The sequence below is a fragment of the Sphaeramia orbicularis genome, chromosome 4 (assembly GCF_902148855.1).
Source record: "Sphaeramia orbicularis chromosome 4, fSphaOr1.1, whole genome shotgun sequence".
In the NCBI taxonomy this organism is placed as follows: Eukaryota; Metazoa; Chordata; class Actinopteri; order Kurtiformes; family Apogonidae; genus Sphaeramia; species Sphaeramia orbicularis.
Window position 1 is genome coordinate 38344831 of NC_043960.1, and position 22017 is coordinate 38366847.

The 22017-nt window shown below is 41.0% G+C and overlaps 1 protein-coding gene across 1 annotated transcript in view; it reads left to right on the forward strand.

The window, feature by feature from the left end:
• ssbp4 (single stranded DNA binding protein 4) overlaps positions 1 to 22017 on the forward strand; it is a 105386-nt gene that overhangs the window by 69371 nt on the left and 13998 nt on the right. Inside the window, exon 5 of the mRNA XM_030131942.1 lies at positions 7891 to 7980. Within this exon, the coding sequence (XP_029987802.1) occupies positions 7891 to 7980 (90 nt within the window). The remainder of the gene's footprint in view (positions 1 to 7890; positions 7981 to 22017) is intronic.

Genomic DNA, 22017 nt, shown 5'->3' on the forward strand with positions numbered 1-22017 from the left:
TTCACAGTTTGTGCTTTAATGTGTAACTGTGAGGCTGACAGTGAGAGGGAGAGAGAAAAGACAGATGATGATATAAACAGAGACACAGGGAGCCCTTGTGTGAATAATGTAAGCTCATAGATGAGCTGGACTGGCCGTTCTCTGTGTGTTTGTCTCTGCATATGTGAACTTTGTGTTCAGAGCCTTAGGGTGCCAGTGTGGACTTTTAACATTTTTATGTGCTTGTGAACACTTAAGAGTGCTTCTGTATGTAGGAGAGATGGAACCGGTGTGTGGGCTGCTAAAGACAGTGCGTTCAGGTCAGGCAGGTCAGGCTGAGCACTTCTGTTCAGAAGGAAACAGAGGCTCGCAAACACACACATATTCAGAGATACTCAACACAACCACTAACAGGTCGGTATCAGTGTTGTTGTGGCCAGCAGGTAGCGGTGTGTTGGCCTGCTTGTCTGGACCCAGATAACAGCAGATCCATTACCCCCTGGAAGCCGAGGTCTGATCACTGGACAGATAGAGGCGCTCACTCACTGTCTGTGGGCCATCTAGCCAGCGAGCTAACTAGCCTCCACTATGGAGCTAAAGTGGATCACAACCAGGGGCCAAAGGCGAGCAAACCCCCTCTGTTAGAGGAAATTATCTGTTACATGCTCCTTTTTCCTTTTCTGTTTACTCTTCGTGCTGTAAAATTCCCCCATTGTTATATCTAATTAATGTTTATTACATAAATCATACAGGATTTTAAACCAAGATACAGAAAGACAAAACAAATGAATTTATCAGAATGATGACATGAGATGAACCTAATTAAAAGATGAGCCCACTTGATTGTAACAAAGGCATTCAATAAGAGGCACTTTCAATTAAATATCTCGATTATAGACTAAACAAAAGTGTTTCACAGTCTTTTTGATCTTATATACCTTTAGATGTTCCTCCAGATCGCATTCAGACATGAAAAGGCACTAGTCAGTTTAATGTGCTTGGGGAAAACTAAAATGAAATTTGTGTATTTCACCGAACACAATGAACCATAGTCCTTGAAACTTTAAATAGACAGACACAGAGGGGAGTAAATGCACTGCTTTACATTTGGAAAATGACTTAATTCTTAATTGATTCGAAGCTCAAACAGGGAGGAGGATGTATGTATGGATGTTGAAATAAAACTGAATATTTTACATTGTGAACAAGCGGAATCATTAATTGAAGTTGCTCCCTAAATGGAAATAGCCTTTGTAAAAAATTGGTTTGAATTGAATAAAGGTTATTTCGTGAAATGCAGCTCTGATTTTGGTCCGACGGTTTATGGAGGGAGAGAGAGAGAGAGAGAGCAAGAGAGAGAGAGAGGAGCGTGGCATGTGCGAGGAGTTAACTCCGTGCAGGTATTGTGTATCAGGTTTGTTTGTGTGCAGAGAGAGAAAAAAGAGGGAGATAGTGGCAAACAGGGCAGCTATCAAAAGCCACAGGCTGCTTTAAACTCCATCTGTGTTTTTTTTTCTCTCTTTTTCTTTTCACGTCATTTCTTCTCTCTCTCTCTCTCTCTCTCTCTTCATCCTTCCTTCCCTCTCTCCGTCTCTCTCTCTCTCTCTTTCTCTCTCTCACTGCTCTCTGGCCATGCTGATGATTGACGGCCTGAGGGTTTTAATGGGCACTGGAGAGCAGGAGCTGAGGTCGGGGTTGTCATGGCAACTAGGAGAAGGGGCCTTTTGCTGCTGCTTCACCTGAGTACTGTGGAGCCTCGTTGGCTGGCTGAGGCAGGCAGCACCACACACACACACACACACACACACACACACACACACACACACACACACACACACACACACACACACACACACACACACACACGTACTCGCCACACATACTTGCATGCTAGTACCACTTCCATTCAGTCTTCCTCCTCTAACTGAGATGCCCTGCCGCTCATCCTCCCTTCTCCCTTCCTTCTTTCTCACTTTTATTTCCATCCTTCTTTTTTCCTTCTGTGTGTCTCAGTCCTCCCCACTGGTCTGTTAATAGATAACGCCGTCTGATACACCACAGCTGGTTAATTGTGTGTTACTGTTTTTGTGTGCCTATGTGTAAATATACAGCGTCTATCCAATTGCCCATTATTCAATAACCGCTCCCAGTTATACACTTAATTAGGTCCAGTTGAGGTCAGCATGTCCCAGAACAATGTTACTCCCAGTGTTATTCATTTTCTAATGTCTCCTATGGAGTTAGATGCTGGTTGTAACTTTTACAGCAGATAAAAATGTTTGCGATAAACACATCTCGATAAATAGGTCATGTCATCGTTTTGACCGATGTTGTTGCACATCGCACGTTTTACTCACATTGTTCAAGCTATGTTTCGAAAGAGCAGAAACATACAAATATAAAGGGAATGCGATGTGGGAGAGAATATATACACTAAAAATGTGAACACACACTTAGACCGATGTGACAGAAAATACCGATGCAGAGTCTAATAGCATTGCTGAAGTTGTAGTTTCAAGGCCTGTCACATTTTTGTTTTCCTGCTTTGTGATGTGTAATAAATAACTAAGTGATTCTCAATGGTTTCACTTTGGCCATTTTCAGACTGGGTATCCGAGTCTGTATCCAAGTATGTTGGACCCCAAAATCCACCTAATTTTATCAGTGTGAATGCAAACATTCCATGTGCAAGTACCGTACCTGATAGAGCTGCACAATATATCGTTTGAGTATCGTCATTGTGATGTACGTGTGCGCAATAGTCACATCACAGGTCCTGCAGTGTAGGAGGCGAATCAACTCTATGTGTTCTCATCTCATTTCAACCTGGGTACCTGACACATACTGTGCACAGAGATCCACCAATCACAATCGTTCTTAATCAGTTTTCCAAAGCAGACCACACCCCTGCACATGGAGTGAGTTGCTGGTAACAACAATGAAAAATCATTTTTGCAATTATAAATAAAACTATGTCTGGTCCTTAAAAAAATTTTGTTTCAATTCAGTTCACACACAAAAAAGTAAAAAGCGCTGTGCAAGAATCCCAACTGAAAAAAATAACCCAAAAATTAAAAATATCCTTAACTTTTTATTTGTAGTGTATATATATCGCAGGGTTAAAAAAATCGCAATGTCAGTCCTTTCCAGTATCGTGCAGCCCTACTACCCGAGTCCAGCTGAGAAGGTAGTCCTGAGTACAGACCGTGTGGATTCCAGTATGGAACGTTGCAGTGTGAAAACGATCTGTACCCGAGACTGAAAGTGACCTAATCCCCATACCAGCCTCAGATCCTCAGATCCGGGCTCACCTAATTGACCAAACTGCTCAGTGACATATCAGGGACAACGGAACTCGCTCTTCTTCTCTTTGCCTCAAACAGGCTAACAGATAGACAAGTACTGCCTGTCTTGCTGCCATTGTACAGGGTGTCCCATAAGTCTCCATACATAGGAGACATAATGCATTCCATACATATATGGTTCTAACATGTATTTCTTTATATTTCAGATAACCCAAAGAATGCATTTGAATAAAGAGCAACAAATTGAAATCATCCTGATGGCCGGTTCAGCAAGCAGTCGTATGGTTGCAAGCGCATTTAACAGAAAACATGGGACGAGTATCACACACGACACTGTGGCAGAACTTATTGTCAAGTTCAAAAAACAGGAAGTGTTTTAGATCAATTTGTTCCCAACAAAATGGCAGTCATATAGAGCATATGATATAAATAAAAATGGTTTATGTCAAGAAACGTTTATTTTTCCTATGTATGGAGACTTATGGGACACCCTGTAGATAAACAGAACAGTCGCCTGGTTGATGACGTAAGGGTTTGTCATTTCCACGTTTGTTGGATACCTGCAGAATTCCCTTCCACACCACCACCTACTGTTTCGGCCCTGTAACACCCACTCGTTCTCAGGCACGGGCTGCGGTACGTGCTAGTGAACACAACATCTGAAGGAAAGGTGTGATCGCATCCAGGTACAACCCGGATCCGGCCTTTCTGATGCTTCTCTACAGCATTTGGACTGATACCATTAACGCACACATAGACAGATCTCAGAGTCCAAAGGCATTCTCAACAGACGGTTCTTCACTTACCAACCTGTCACCACCCTTTGAGAGAGCTCTCCATCTCTCTTATTTCCCAGCTTTATTTGTATAGATGTCTCTCTCTCTTTCTCTCTCTGTCTCTTGCTACCTTCTGCTCTTGTCTGACTTGTGTGGATATGCCCATGTCTACACTCTATATTCCCACAGATTCACACCCTCTTACCAGAGCAGTGTGTCTGTGTGTGTTGGTGTAGTACCGAGTGGCCCCAGGGCCTGTTAGTTAGTGTCTGGGCCGTGTGGGTCAGCCGTGTGATGGAGGGATTGTTTGCTCTGGAAGTGAGTGAAGCTCTAGTTACTGTGGGGGAGGGGCAGGGGGCAAACTCAGTGTTTCTGTCTGAATATGTGAGTTTTTTATAAAAACAGAAATATATGTACGAGTATAAACACTATTGACACTTGTCTTGGGTACCTGGATGCTTTATAATCCCCCTACCAATGTGTCAGGGATGCAAATTAGCTCCACATCCTCAGTGAATATTTGCATGTAACTTTTTTGTTTCATTCTCTCGTCAAACTGGCCATGTGTGAATATCGAGCTCTGACACAAAGTCGGGACCAAATGCTGTCAGCTTCAGTGCCTCTGAAGAAAACCAGAGCAACGAGTGTCACATCTGTCTTCTCCCTGATGTTGAAAATCATTATAATTGAGGGAAAAGATGAAGGAATTACTGCCAGGAATAAATTTGGAAGCCATATTCAAATTCAGGTTGCATGCAGAATTAAACTGTGTACCATGTGGATCAAGATGATGATATTGTTTTATTTATTTTATTTATTTATTTGTTTTTTTATATATCAATATCTACAGGCAGCAAATTTTGCCAGGAAAGCAAATGATCTTTTGTCCAGTGAAATGTGCCAGTGGCATTTAATATAAATATGTATGAAAGCAGAAATATCCAAATTATTATCATTTTTCCTGCAAGTTGATTATATGGGATAAAATGATCACAAAGAAAGCTTCAGTGTCCATACCACTAGTCAGAGGATCGTGTGGGCAGCCAGGCAGCTCCGGAAAGTGACTCAAAAGTGTCATCAAAATGAGTGTAATATAATGTATATGTTGTCACACGGTTGCTATGACTGTGATGATCTGAGATGTGGGGAGCCATTTATGAAACATAGTGTATGATCAATGTTAAAAGTGTACCTATAAAAGTATTAAAGTGTGTATACAAGTACATGCACACACATCTGCAGGCGTACACATGGATCGGCCTCTTATCCAGCCCTCTATATCCTCCTGAGACCTGGCAATGCATTTTTTGTCCTCTGGAGTGGGACAAAAGTTTGACAGTTTTACTAAAAAAAATGCTGTCCATTGCAAAGGATATTCCATTAAAAATAAATAAATAAATAAATAAAAAGATTTTTAAAAATGTATCTGAAAAAACTGTTGCAATGTGCAGTTTCCAATCAAGATGACTGTTTAATGTAAAAAAGCTAAAATTTCCTGGGTCTCAGGAGGATATACCTGCATTTAGCCTTAAATATTAAAAAAAAAAAAAAAAAAAAAAAAAAAAAAGAAACGGAACACTTATTGATTGCTGTCATTCTATATTGTCGACAATATTCACATGAACCTGTTGATCAGTGATTCTTTATGTTGAGCGGGACAGCAACTAAAAGAACCAAGAAAAGGAATTTTTGCACAAATTTGATATATGAACACAACGTAAATTCTTTATCTGCATCATGACTAGATCTCATAATGAAGATACCTTACAGTTGTGTTCACTGCTCTAACAAAAACTACAGGAAAACAGAATTCTACTTTGCGATCTATGTACATTAATAGACGATAGCACCACTGTAATGCTGTTTGATGTTATCTCGGATTTCTACAATCAGAGATGATAATTTCATCACTTAGCACCGTCGACGTGGTTGAGGTGAATCCTGCTGCCAGCCACATCCTGGTGTTTCAGCAGCTGCCGTTCACAGGTCCTCAATAAGTGTGAGTGGCACGCAGTTCGGCCTTCTGCTCTACGCTCCGGGTGTGTGAATGTGATGTTAAGACAGCGCTGATGAAATATTGAACGGTAATTTGATTTGAGTATTGAATTGGTATATCTCTGACAACTGAAAGGTACTTACGTTGTTCTGAACAGTTGTGGCAACACTACAGGTATGAATGATTATGATAAAGGGAATCTATAAGCAATGTGTGACATGAAGGGAAATGAAATATGTGAGATGCATCGTTATGTGTATGTACAACTGGCATCACCAAAACTGTGTGTGTGGCATTTGTGTACATTCTCCTGTTAAGTTTGTGTTTATAGATTATACAGAGTGTACTAAAAAAAACTAGACATTTTGAAAAATTACCCCCAGTTCCGCATTTGATAATTTTTGGAATTTTCTTTTATGGACGTCAGTAGGTAGGGGATTGGTGGATATTTGTCCAAATTTTCAGACCCAGATTTTCATGCATGAGTGAGCGGGGGCAAATTGCACAATCCAAGTTAAAACTGGTTTGCGCAAAGTAGCGGTGGGATTTAAATCCAATCAAAGCTCATGGGAGGGGACAATGGGCATCCATCTTGTTTTCCACAAAATTGCCAGGTTACAATTTTGGGCGACACGGTGGTGCAGTGGATAGCACTCGTGCCTCACAGCAAGAAGGTCCAGGGTTCGATTCCAACACCAGTTGACGGGGGGTGGGACCTTTCTGTGTGAAGTTTGCATGTTCTCCCCGTGTCTGTGTGGGTTCTCTCCGGGTACTCCGGCTTCCTCCCACCATCCAAGGACATGCACTGATAGGTTAATTGGTTAATCTGAATTTCTTGTAGGTGTGAATGTGAGAGTGATTGTTTGTCTCTATATGTTCAGCCCTGCGATGAACTGGCGACTTGTCCAGGGTGTACCCTGCCTTCGCCCCTATGTAGCTGGGATAGGCTCCAAGCGACCCCCGTGACCCTAATGAGGATAAAGCGGGTTCAGAAAATGAATGAATGAATGCCAGGTTACAGCATTAAAACTTGGCCATCGTGTTAATTTCATTTCTTTACCCATGGCAGTTGTTCTTGCCTTTCAAAGTTAATTCAACTTGTTTAGGCCTGAAAATGTCACTGAGGACAGGCCAAGTTAGGGTTAGGGTTAGGGTTAACCTAGCAATTTGCCCCTGCTCACTCATGCATGAAAACCTGGGTCTGTAAATTTGGACAAATATCCACCAATACTCTACCTACCGACATCCACAAAAGAAATTCCAAAAATGATAAAATGTGGAACTGGGGGTAATTTTTCAAAATGTATACACTTTTTTGATACACCCTGTGGAGTCAAACCTCATTTTGCCGTTATTCTGAATGAGAACGCTGGTCTCTGAAATGACAGGAAAATCCAGGTGCTGTGAATTTGTAAGACTTTTACCCCATCCCTGTGTATTGCTGACATCTTCTTGCCCCATTTTAACATTCAGCTGGTTCAGAAAAGGTCCGATCGATGTGGCTGTCTGTTGTGGTCAGAGTGAATTGTACAAACTAGTTCACTAGATTTCATTGTGAAAATCTGCAGCTTGACAAGATAGTTTTGTGCCCTTTAACAAGTAATTTACCACTACCACCAAAACAATCCTATCTTTCGAGTCATCAGTAATTGCTCATTTGTTTGCAGAAAATGTTCAGTTTAATCAGGGTTGGAAGTTATTGTAGCAAATAATGAAAAGCCATTAATGCAGATTATTTTCTATTTTTCAACCTGTGTTGCACATTTTAACACCTTTTGGATCACTCCATTGAACATGAGTGTAAACTGTGTTTTGTTTGGGTTTTTTTTTTCAGAGTGCGGCCGCTGCACCCAGTCCAGTGATGGGCAACATGCCACCTAATGATGGCATGCCAGGAGGACCCATGCCTCCAGGCTTCTTTCAAGTAAGAATAAGAAGTTTCTTGCTGACTTCATCCCTCACTCCCCACCCCCACCCATCACACCGCTCCAGCAGCCCCTCCACCCCCTCCCATAGCCATGGTTAAGCCTATCCTTCTGTCTCCTCCTCCTTTTTTAGCCTCTTTAGCTGTCCTAATCCCTGTCCAGATGTGTTCCCTTCCCTGTCTCTGCCTCCGTCCCATATGTCCACGCTTGGGTTGTTAACTCCTGGTGCTCTGTCTGATGCATCTGACCGACTTCTAAATGTGTGTTATTGCTGTGTTGTATTGACTAATAAATTATGAGAGGAGAGGAGAGGAGAGGAGAGGAGAGGAGAGGAGAGGAGAGGAGAGGAGAGGAGAGGAGAGGAGAGGAGAGGAGAGGAGAGGAGAGGAGAGGAGAGGAGACAGTTTCCTCTGGTTTGTGTTGCTTCACTAATTCCTCCTGTCATCGCTGCTCTCTGAAGGCTGTCTCTAAGGCTGTCGAGGTCACACACACTTTCTCTATTTCCATCACACTCTCCTTTCTCTCTTTGCCAACACACACACTCACAAAAGCCTTATTTGACACTTTGACACACATTAAACTAGTAACACTTTCAATATTGAGGGTTTTAAATATCTGCACCCTAGTGATTTTCACTGGAGGGATCGAGGTGAGAACAGAATTGAAGAAGGAATTGTACTGAATTTTTGTGGTGCTTACTTTATTTGTCAAATCACTACAAATCAAAGCTGTGGAATCAGTTCATTTTTTGAGTTGGAAGAAGAAATTAAGCTATGTATGTCTAATGGGTGTCACAGCAGGCAGATGTTTTTTATTTTTACATTTTAGAAACAATCCCCCTCAGATCAAAAGTTGAGCCCCAGCATTGACATTTGTCTGTTTGTGTTTATTGAAAACAACTCTGACACTTGGTTTCTTTTCTCTGGGTACGATGACAGACTCAGCTGTCCACACTTACACACTTAAATTAAACATGAACTGTTTTGGTGATTGTTCATCTTTTTTGCCCTGTTATGCGTAACGTTGGAATAATTTGGTTTCCAGAGACATTCCTCTTTTTGTTTGTATTTACACACAATGATTGCAATGATTCCATACTGAGTCCCAGTTACACTTTATATACAAGAATAAATCACAATCGTTTCATGAGAAGAGGTAAAAATATTTTATTCCAACTTTATTGGCAACATTGCATATTATATAGTTTCTATTAGGAGTGAAATTAGAGTTGTAAAAATAATAACATCACCCTGTACAATCATCTTAATGCAGAGACTACAATTTAAAGGTGGCTACTGTTTAAAAACAAAATATGCAAAGTCAACGCTTATTTTTTAAAGTTTTTTTTATTTTTATTTTTATGCTAGTTTGCTATGCTAGTCTGTGTCTATTAAGCAAACAACATAAAAAGTCAAATCAATACATTGATGAATAATAGTATTAAATCAAGACCGGCCAATATTATTGGATACACTGTAGCTGCAGCTCGGTACAAATTTTACGCGTTGTTGTAATGATTAAGCACGCTTCGCAAATTTGCTCACACTGGACATTCAGCATACATGATGTGTAATTTGCCAGAGTTTGTCAGTACAGGTTGATTGGCAGCATGTCGTGTAGCCTCTGACTGTGTGTGTGCGTGTGTGTGTGTGTGTGTGTGTGTGTGTGTGTGTGTGCTGGGGTCGTGGAGAATGTTAATGAAGTATGAGCAGCGAGCAGGCCAGGGAGAAAGCTATCTGATGGTGTTGCGTGAGTGACATTGCTTTCCATAAATAGACTTTGCGTGCATGGAAGAAGACGAGCAGATAGACAGACAGAGGAAGAGGAGGGGATGGGTGGCTCCTCTCCTCTCCTCTTCCTCTCCTTTCCTCTCCTTTCCTCTCCTCTCCTCTTCTCTCCTCTCCTCTTTCTCTTCCTCTTCTTTTCCTCTTCTTCTTCTCTCCTCTCCTCTTCCTCTTCCTCCTCTCCTCATCTTCTCCTCTCCTCTCCTCTCCTCATCTTCTCCTCTCCTCTTCCTCTCCTCTTCCTCTTCCTCTCCTTTCCTCTCCTCTTCCTCTCTCTCCTCTCCTCTCCTCTTCCTCTCCTCTTCCTCTTCCTCTTCCTCTCCTTTCCTCTCCTCTTCCTCTCTCTCCTCTCCTCTCCTCTTCCTCTCTCTCCTCTCCTCTCCTCTCCTCTCCTCTCTCTGCTTAGCTCAGCTCATCATAGCAGCAAAGGCAGCAAAGTTTAAAATAAAAAACAAAAAACTGTGAACAGAAAGCCTGTGCATACAAAACACAGCCAAATTACCCTAAAAACTGCAGTACTGTTTCCATCTTGTTGAAGTATGCAGCTAATGTTCAGTAACCTACAACCACACACTACGTTCCCAGGTAGATGACATGTATTCCCAGGTGTACTAGTGGTTCAGGTCCACACTCAAAGTGCAAGTTACGGAATTTTCTTGAGTTCAGTTATTTATTTGGGCAAAGGGTGACGGTTTCTTTTCTTTTCTTTTTTCTTTTTCTTTTTTTTTTATCTGTTATTTCCCTCCCACACATTGTTGAGATTTTACCCATATTCTCAGTACCTGCAGGGAATTATAGTGAATGTGAGGTCGGTCGATTGACCATGTGAGGTTTGTAGCCTAAACTCTTGGCTGTAGAATTGTGAATGGATTTTCTCTTCTAAGGCAGAATTTAACCACATATTTTCAGCTCCTTTCTGTGATTTTTCATCTAAACTCTGGGTCAGCTCTCTTTCACAAGCTTCTCCCTCTCCTCTCTCCTTCATACGCCTGGCATCCTTCTCCATGACATTTCCTCACTCTCTCCATTTCCCTTGTCTTTTGAAACTATTATTTTCTCGCTCTCACACACACTGCTTCTGTGACACATGCTTACTCACCAACTCTGTTTTGTGTGAACCGTTAGCGTGCACTCGGTGTGTTGCAGTTTTTTTTTTTTCCCAGTTGCACTAGCATGGTAATTAACATAGGTGACCCCAACACTGTTATTGGCTACAGTCCTAGGAGAGAAGGATGAGGGGCAAAGGAGAGATGGTAGAGGAAAATAGAGGTGGGTGGAGGACGAGGGCATGCCATGCTCCTCTAATCTGTAGCTCACAGGAGGGGTTTGGCATAGAGCTCCTGCAGCAAAACATAGTCAATGTACAGAAAGTAAAGAGACATCCTTTAAGTTTGAGTAAAGGAAAGCCATTGGACACTTATTTAGTGTGACCTGCTGCCCATAGACACGTATATATATATGTAGATACCACTGTGGTTGCATGTCATATGTCAACACATCCACCATTTTGGGGCAGTCAAGTCTACCCTGTAAAAAGAGGATGATGATTCTTTGGGATTTCTGTAGGTCATAGGATTCCTGTGGGACTCCTGCAGGATGGGAATTAGTTTATTCTTCGAATGAGAATGACAGGACAGGGAAAAAAAGTCAAGTGGAGCAGATGGGAGTGGGAATTGTAATAATAGCTAGGGTTTTATGAGTAAGTAATTCTGTTATGAATAGTGTACAATACAAACTGCAGCCAAACATCACCACTCCTGAGAAATGTCAGGTGTGAAGAGATGTTTCGTGGCACCTGTGACACCTGACAAGGCGACTTCCTCTTTCGCTCATATAAGAACATGGTACAGGAACAGAACAGAAAATACGATGGCAGTGAGATGGGACAGGAGTGAAAATCCACTCCTGTGTCATTCTGCTCCTGTAAACACATAGGGCCAGATTCACAGAAGGATTGCATGGCTTTTGTTGGTGCAAAGTCAGTGCAAACAAGACAAAAATATTGCTTAGGATGCACATAACACCTGCTTAAGTTGGAATTCACTGCATATTGAATTGTCAAATAGCTAGTGCCAATGTAATTTGTGTGGATGTAAATGGCAGAATATTCATTCAGCACAAAATTTGCTTCTTTCTATGCAAATCGGCCTTGCCTAGTTCACTGAAGACCAGCACAAATTGCCACACACAAATACTGCTGAAAGCTATAGTGTCAGTGCACAAAATCACCTCTGAGTCACTGCCTTTCCATTTCTTTCTGTTTCTCCAAATCTACCAGTTTGTGAGGCTTCAAACGTATTAAATCAACGTTTAATGATGTCAAGTGCAAGATCTTCAGTTGAGTATTGGAGGAATCTGGTTGTGATCGCTTTGCTTTGTGTGTTTGCGTGTTTGTTTGTTTGCGTGTTTGTTTGTTTATTTGTTAGCAGGATAACTCAAAAAGTTATGGACGGATTTTCATGAAATTTTCAGGAAATGTTGATACTGGCACAAGGAAGAAATGATTACATTTTGGTGGGAATCGGGGGGGGGGGGGGGGGCAGATTTGTCTTGGCGGAGGTCTGTGCTCTCTGAGTACTTTTCTAGTTGAAATATGTGTTATCTCTTCAATAAGTATAAAACGTGCTGATGATCAGACTGCTTTATAGCATATTCATGTATCCTTAGTGTCTTGCAGTTCTGGAGTGTAACAGCTGAATAACACGCAACATTAATGACCACGATATCCTGACTTATGTGCTGTTAATGACATTACAGTTACTGCATCATCCATAAATTCACTCTCTCTTGAGGTTGGAGATGCTGTGACACATATCCAGGTGTAACACCAAACTGACCACTCTACTAACGCTTTTGCAAAAACCCAGATGTATTCACTGACCCATAATGTAGTCAAACATTAATCAAACTTGTAGCTATTTTTGATAGACATTTCAATAGAGTGTGCCATTGGCAGGAAATACTATGGAAAGATGAAAGTTGGGCTGTGATATGTAGAACTCTGTCTGTGCATATTTATTTCTCATTAAAGGGGTTTGTGCAGTTTCTGCAGTTGTCCTCATGGACTCATCTGTGGTAGAAATGCAGAGAAACGCCTGAAACAATAGAAACTCTAACACAAACAAGAACAAATTGCACTCAGTTGCAAAACTTTATGGGTGTGTTTGCTCCAGTATATTATCAACTTAAGATCTTTGATGATTAGGTTCTTAAAACAGAGCAGATTGAGGGTGCAAACACCGTTCAGTTAGCAGGCACAACCCATTCTTTGCAGATTCAGCCCGTAGAAGTAAATGTGGAAGCCATGTGTTTTTTGTGATTTTTACTCTGAAACCCCGCCACTTCCAGGAGATTTCAGTACTGATGTGGGGCTTTGTCTCTTTTTACTTCACATAGATTGTAAACTAGAGTATATTTTTAAAAATGCACCAACATTTGATGGGAATTTCAGTGCATTTTCTTATATTGAAAAAATATGGCTGCCATATTTACTTATTTGTGTAGAGGCTGGTTTTGACTGATCCAATATGGGGGACAGTTGACATCACAGCAACAGACTGAATAATCAATTTGGTGTCTGCATATATAAATGTCTTTGCCCTTCCCTAACACTATAACCTGATTAAAAAAAAAAAACTCACAAAAGTACCCAACCATAGGATATTAAGGTATTTTGTTTTTACTTTGGGGAATCTGTCACTGTTCATCTTTGTGTACAGTTTATAGGCTGTTCAACTCCAATAAAGCTGAACATCTGACTGAACATCCATCACTCAGGTCATGGTGATATTTGACATTTGAGAGAAGCTTTACCTTTACCAAAACTGGGTGTGTTTCCACTGCCTCCAGCAGACACACCCCCAGTATATCAGGAAAGAGAATACTACACTATTTTAAAACCTAATTTTATGCACTTAACATTTTTTTATTCATTTAAATTAGGCTGGGTGGTTAATAATAACAACAATTTCTGTAGCGTGACAAATTCAGAACATGTATTTATTACTGCTTTACACAGACTTAGAGACTAGAAGACTGAGGAAGGAAGGGCAATGGGAAGGTTGTAAAAAAATAAAGGGATGCTGTGTGCTGATTTGAGAATCTCCATGGTATATACGGTGCGTTTTGGTATATAAGCTTCGTCTCTTCCCAACAAAAGTCCATCGCTGCTGCATCATGGCCCTCTGGGGAGGACAAGCAAGGGGGAGATGATGGGGGGAGGGCAGAGGCTGCAAAGAGAGGCAGCGTTAATGACAGGGAGGAGGAGGAGGAGGAACGAAAACAGCAAAAAAAAAAAAAAAGACATTGGGACAGTAAAACGTCATTAGAAGAGTCCTTCAACAATGTTATTTATTTCTCTCCAGAGTTATGGGACCTAAAAAAATGACTAAAGTGGACCATTCATGGCTTTACCTCTTATTTTCTGTTCTTGTTTGATGGGCTGAAGGGATTTTTTTAAATTTTACAGTATAGATTTCACGTACAGCAGAAGTATAACAGGACAACTGGACCAAATAAAAGGAAAATTAAACGAATTGTGTTACAAACCGGCATAAGTAGCAGTGTTCAGCTTTTGTCCGGGGGAAAAGCAAATTAAATAAAATGTGCTCTTTGGAGATTTATATGGTCCATCTGTCAAATAATGCCTGAAAAATCCCTCTTGTTGACCTTATTCTCTGATCTACACTTGGTACATCAGGTACTCGAAAACTTAATGCGCTCCATTAAGTCTCTAAAAACCAGTTAGGGTGGGGCAGTCTGTTTCTACTAAACTGGAATCACTCCTCTTGCCAAAAAAAGATCCAAAGTCAAGGGCAGTGTGTTTTACTGCAGGTAATTGCAGCTCTTCAGGGACAACACCAAAAAGCACAACAAGAGGATTAGGTTTGATTACACATTTAAGAACAAGCAACAAGATATCAAAGCAAATTTAAGAACCTGTTCAAAGCTGACACATGGCTCGCACATGGTGAATTAGGAAGACATCTGCTCTCAGTAATTTATTTATCAAAGGTGAGACTGATCTCCGGGTTCACTGTGGCCAGTTGTATTAAAAAGATGCAAATAGACATGGCCTGAAAATCACGCAGAGATGATTGAAGAATGCCGGCGGAGGTATTTCTTATTATGCTGTGGGTGTCAAATGTGAAATCCAGATCCTGCTTGTTTGGTCAGTGCTTTCTTCCGTTGGTTAAAATTTTGGGTGGCTGCAGGACAGAAAGATAATTACATGGTTTTAGTGGCTTTTTTGGGGCACAAAACAGCAGCGTATATTGGCCAAACTGTTAGACTCTAACAAAATGAAAGACAACTGTGTTCATTGTCTTTGACTGGTTGATAAAAGGCGCACACAGACTGTTTATAAAAAGCTTTGTTCAACATTTTAATTTCTTTCTCGACTATATGCGAACTACTGCTGTGAATTGGCGATTCAGAAAGACGGAGTGCGTGTAAAACTTCTCACTTCTTCCTGATCTAAACCCATTGAGGAAATTAACCATCTGTAACTGTTTTCGTTACTGCTTCTTCTTAACAGTACAGCTACAAAACTGATACCCAACAATTCTCCTTCTCTGCAATTCAGGCCCTTAAATATGATATTTTCTGTCCATTGTCTGTACCAACCGTAGTCTTACTCTAGTGTACACACGTTGATAAGTCACTTCAGATAAACAGTGCTTTGAATGTAGTCTTTGTCTCCTACTGTGCATGCTTCATCCCTATCAGGAGCATATTTGCTATACAGTATGTTTTATCTGTTTAGAGGCAGGCGTGAGAACTCTAAACACTGGAATCACATTGTAAATACACACACATTTTCTTGTGTGTTGTTGAAACTTCAGCTGTAAGCTGTGAGTGCTGCTCTTAGCTGGGGAGGAGATCACAGATATATAAATCATTTGGTGCCATCCTAACGTGTTTAAACGGCTGTCAGCATTTCACCGCCGTCCTCTGGGAGAAAACACCCCTGATAGCGTGTTTCCATCTCTGAGCTGACGTGTTGCCATGCTATATACCATGAGCTAGCAGGAGACCTACTGCTGCCACTGCCGTTCTCTCTGGAATGTTAGCAAGGAATGACAATGAGTGTGCACTTCGTGTGTGTGTGTGTGCATGTGTGCATTTGGGAGGGAACGGGGGGTGTTGTGCTGTTCCTCCTGGCTTTGTTTGTTGTGTTCAGTGATGCATTCTCTGCTTTGTGTTCTTGCTCTGTGTTTGTGTGTGTATGTGTGTGTGTGTGTGTGTGTGTGTGTGTGTGTGTGTGTGTGTGTGTGTGTGTGTATGTGTGTCCAGTAGTTTCACAGCAGTTACACACTGCCCTCTAGTGTTAGTAGACGTCAAAGAGAAACGAAAACTCGAATGACTGGTACTCTTCCATCTCTTTCTCTCTCTCTTGCTTTCTCTCTCTCTCTGTTAGTGGTCCATCAGGGGCAGCGGTGTGGGTCTTCCTTAAGCTGAAATGAGTGGGGGGGAGGTGAGGGGGCTGTGTTGATGGGTTTGTGGTACTGTGCCAAGCTGTTATCTCCTTAGCCGGGTAGAAAATGATTTTATTAATTGCTTCATTTAACGCTCCCCGTGTCCCCCTCCTTCTCCCTCTCTCCCACACAAATACACAAACAACACCACAGAAACACACATACTCACATGCACAGCAGCCAGGCTACTTTTCAAACTCGCCCTGTGTACACCTCTGTGACAGCTGAAATGTTCTCTCTCTCCCTCTCTGCAGGGACCTGTAGAGAGAACAGTACGGCCATAAAGGCCATATGCTGGCCCATTCAGATGTAATAGCGGGTTGGCCCAGGGAGGCCCAGCCAGAGGAGCTATGCTCCATTATGGCACATTATAGAGAAGAACAAGAGAGGAGCACTGTGTGCACGGATGTGTATGTGGAGCAGTTTTACTCACATTGTGGGGACTCTCATTTGGAGGCAAAAGCTGATCCTCAATATAAACCACTGTATTATGGTGGTAATGCAGGTTTCTTGGTGAGATTAGATTTAAGTTTAGGTGAGCGTTGTACAAGTGGTCACATGTGATGTGGAAAAAGTAAAGAAATTAACTGAATGAAATGAAAGCCAGTGCAGTGTCCTCCTAAGTGGCTGAAACTAGGCTGCATGTGTGTTGGTGTGTGGAGGAGAAGCAGACTGCTGCAGCTGGGTCAGTGCACCCAGACCCCGCAGGGGTGTCTTGTTAGACATACACACACATACACACACAAGGACTGGCTCGGCAACAACAATAACCTCTGAGGTCAGACAGAGCTAGCGCTGCATTAGCCCCAGTGTGAACCTGCTGAGAGACAGAGCGAGCCAGTACAGCTGGTGTTAACCACCCAAAACATACACACACACAGTGGCAGAACAACCACAATGGCACCAAAACAGGCATCATGACTGCTCCAACACATTCAGAGTACACTGTATGTATAACTAAATAAACATTTCCACAACACTGAATAGATTATTGACTGGCTCCATGTTGCAAGTGGCTCTATAGAAAACTTCACTGCTCCTCAGATTAGCCTCCCTCGTGACAATGAGATGAATAGAATCAATGCAGCAAGAAAAGTAAACTACCATCTCTCAAAGGGATAGGAAGCACCTGTCATGAAAGCCTGGCTGCTGCTGAGCTCTACAGTTTTGCCTTTTTAGAAAAGGGTTGCAAGTCCATGAGTTAAGTGTTTCTGCTTATGAGCAGTATTGTTTTCACGTGTATGTACAAGCTCATCTCTCCTGCCAAAATCTGTGCTCTCATACAGCATACCTGGCAGCATAGCAGTACTGTATCTTTGCCTGTGGGAACACACTTGTTTCAAGCTGTCAGTCAGGCATGTTTATTTTCCCACTGTAGCAGTGCCCACAGGTTCCTGGTGCTCAGCTCTGTCACCGCTCCACCATCCCAGCCATGCCAACAGAGCACTCACACAGGGAGGGTGGTGCAGTGGGCAGGGTGAGAAAGTGAGGGAGAGGAGAGGAAGGAAGAGGCTGAAGTCTGAAGTGTGTGCGATGCATATGCAGTATCAGCTTTAAAACCAAAAATGGAAAGTTAGAGCAATAGATTGTGGACAGCTATGATAAGTGACTGATTGTTGTAAGGCAGTCGATGAAGAAATGGAAAATCCAAGGCTTTGGTGTCTTTGAGGCTCAGTATCAAAATAGACACTGTGGCTCCCAGGAGTGCGCACTGATCCAACCTGGGGACTCATAGATAAATGAGCTAAAAAGCAACACGTCGCCTGCACAAGTTTTAATTAGGACTGTCTTTCTGTATTTTTGGAGGAAAACTTAGGAATGTTGCATTTAGTGGCTTTAACATCTAATATGTAACATATGTTAAGAAATTTGGATGTATTAATCATTTTAGAGACTGGATTTTCAGATTGGATTTTCTGCAAAAGTCATTATGCTCATGCCCAAACGCCTCAGTTCTGCTCCTCTGTAGCAGCAACAGTGTTCAACATTAGATACTGTTAGCTTAGGTGTTCACTTATGTCTAACCCTGTCACAGGTATCACATAATTTGGCTTCTTGCAAGTCTCTGAACCAACCACAATTATTTTGGATATTTGTGAAAATTGTTTTCATTCACTTGTATGAAAACAACAGGTAATAACTAACAGAAATGTCATCAGCCTTAACTTCTGTCATCAGCCATTTCTATGCATATATCAGTAGGCTTTGTATGTTGAAGTTGCTATTTATGTCATACCTGCCCTGTGCAATGCTTGTCTAAAATGCACAAATGTAATTTTAATGTCCTAACTTTTTATGTGTGAGTGCACAACGACTGTGACTACAACTTATTAAATATTATCCATCAAAGGTCAAGGTCAGGGAAAAAAAAAACAATTTCCTGAAATGTGCATTTTTTAACATTGGGTAAATTAAACAGCAACAACAAAACCCATATCTCATTTAAAAATCATCTGATTTCTTACTCAAACTAAAACTGTATAAGGATTTTTTTTCTTTGACCTTTGTCAAATATGAGGTTGAGGTATCTTTGGACCATTGTCTTCTTGAATGCAAAATAAAATCTGGATGAAATTTGCACCTTTTTAAAGCAAGAATGATAAATATCCATCTATATTATAAAAGTCAAGTGGCCCGTGTGTGTGTGTGTGTTTCAGAATTCACACAAAATCCGGAAAGAGCTGACTGCTGCAGTTTGGCATACATATGTATTTTTGGTCAAGGAAGACAGTATCGACAGCGGCAAGTTGATAGGACCAATATTTTGGGAAATATTAGCAATTTTGGAATACAATAGCCATACAATCACGTTGCTATACCTAGAATGCTTTGGCGGTGACTGGTGGACAAATGCGGGACAGCGTACACGAATACACAGCAGCATAAAAACTGCCACATCTAGAACGTGGATCCCCACGGGTCAACGCACTAGTTATATATGTATGTGCATGCAGAATTTTTCGGACCATTTTCTAATGCATTTGTCTCAAGTTGTATGGCATAAGTAGCTACCAAAACCTTTAGCTTTCTCTGTAATGTTGAATACACACCTGTTGAAGCACAGCCTCCCTTTCTGATCCCACATCAGTATCCACTCATCCACACACACGCAACCCATTACACACCCTACATACACACTCAACATAAGAGAGTTGAAGATCCTACTTTCACCTGTGATAAAGAGGGACATCTCATATTCACAGTCATCACCACTCGGTTGCACGATTCTCACACACACACACACACACACACACACACACCTGTAACATTACCTGATAGCAGAGTGCTTGACGGAGGCTGTGGCAGAATAGTAGATAAGCATGCTCTGGCAGTGGGTGGTCCTTTTTTCCGTATTGATGTTCAGGTAGTAACAGATCTCTACTGGAGTGGTGGCTGCTGCTGCTGCTGCTGCTGGAGTCAGATGTAGGAAGAGACGGCAAGGTCAAAGTTGACACACTCATGTGGTACATTCACTTTAATGTACTTAACACAGTATTTGTTCTGATAGTTTAACCTGTAAAAGAGTTCAGCTCCTCTCGAAATACAAGCTGCAGTTCACGTAACACTGATGGAGCAGATGGAAAAGACAGGTTTTTAGTTATATTCAGTTTTTTAGTTGTTTTTCATTTTCGGCATCATGACAGGGTTAATGTTTTGCACTTAAACAGCAGAAATTACTATAAAAACAAAGCTTGCCTTGACCTTAGGTGCTGGACACAAACACTTGTAACACTTGTCTTTGAAAATAACACAAATTGCCCCCCAGTAAGAGAACATGACTGCATCTGAATGCTTAGTAAAGGCCACCTCCTGAATTGATCTGACCTCATATGTGCAATTAACAATTCCTATAGAACAAGAAAATCCATGCAGCCTCTTGCAAATGTCATTGACAATTGTTGTTGTATGCATGTAGCAGAAGAAATATGATAGCTGGCCTGTAATTATCCATATTGCCAACGTAATAGTGTTGTTGTCAGACAGAAACTATGTTAATGAATCAGTTTATCATGGCAACAGTTTCCTCCTTACAAAGTTAACAGGCACAGTACAGCAATGTAATCCCACTGGAGTTTATTTTTCTGGCCATCTGATGCATTATGGTGCCAGGAAGTCCAGTATTTACTGGCATTCTCCTGCTGTTGAACACCCCATGTATTCATGCATCTTGGCTGTCTCTTTAAAGCTTTATTTTTATCTGTCTACTATATTACACAGGGCAGGTATTGTACCATAACCAGGTTGTCGGAGTTGGCGCTGTGTCTAAAATGAGAAATATGTAATGCTGAGTTTTTGTACGAGTATTTTCTGCCAACTCTCCAAATTAATGGAGGAATTATTTGGGGAATATTATGAGGCAGTTTGAGTCTGAATAGAATTAAGGAGGTCATGTGCGTCCTCTCAGTTGTCTGCAGGATTACACAAAAACTACTGCACTGATTTACATGACAATTAATGGAAGAGTAGGGCATGGGATGAGGATGAACACCTTTGATTTTGCAGCAGATCAGTGAAAAGGGGCAAAGTCTGGAACATCGGAGACGCTCAGGCAACTATAGAATGTAGACCAGTAAAAAAAAAAAAATAAATAAATAAAAAAATACTAATACCTTTGTTTCAATCAGTTAAACCAAGGAAGATTCAAGAGAGAAGATTCTGCACTCATTTCAACACCGACGACAACAGAACATCAAACTTAGAAACTAAATAGCTTGATCTTTGATCATGTTTATTACATTCTCCTAATGTTTACAATAGACTTGTGATATAGCAGAGCAGATTTCTTAGCTATGGCTGCAAAGATTTATATATAAGACTATTCCTCAACTTTGGTTTTGATGGTATAAAGAATAAAAGTGACATATTTATGGTCAGTGACCTGACACCGCAGACCATCACCTTTTAGATTGTATGAGGTGGTGTCATAATTTGCTAGTCTATGGGTAAGATTTTAAAATCATGACATAGGTTGTCTGATTATTTTGGTTGATTTGATCTAATATTTAAGAGTCCTGCACTGTTTCTGAAACCCAGCCCACATTTGTTTACAAGATACTTTAACTCAGATAACAACATGACAAGTGCATTTCATAGCATTACATAAAAAAATGTACTATTATATTGGATACAGTGGACCCTGTCTCAGCTGCCAAGCATTTTCTATAAATCTTGCCAAAACAAATGTCTCCATTTTAAAAAGCCAACTCAACATATCATCACAAGATAACTTTTTTATTTGGCCTTTATGAACAGATAATCCCTCAAACCACTTTACAAAAAGTGATAGAATGCAAGATGAAATTCATCCTCAACATCAGGGTCACAAAGAACCACTAAACGTTGCTCTCCAGGAATTTCTTTATGTCTGCCAATTCACAAAGAAAAAGCACAGCCTCTGGTTTCCCTTTGAGGACCTGAAGGCTGTGACGTATTTACACCTGGAGTTTTGGAAATCTTCCCCCTTTTGGTTAGATCATCTTTGGTTAAGATGAACAGTTACAGAAACTGTCATTAGGAGGAAAACAGATCATAATTTGTGATTTGTTAATGGTTAATAATATTGTGATAGAAAAGGCATAGTGGACTGTTGACCTTTTTGTATTTCTGCGCACGATGAAAGTCATCGATCTTTATAGTATTCATGCAAAAATGCAATTAGGTACATGTTTAAATTTTGACAAATAAAGCCACTGTGCAAGGCTGGAAGAAACTCCAGTTTAAATGAAACAACCTTTTGAATGTTTTATCACACTGTTTTTCCAATTATTTTCTTGAG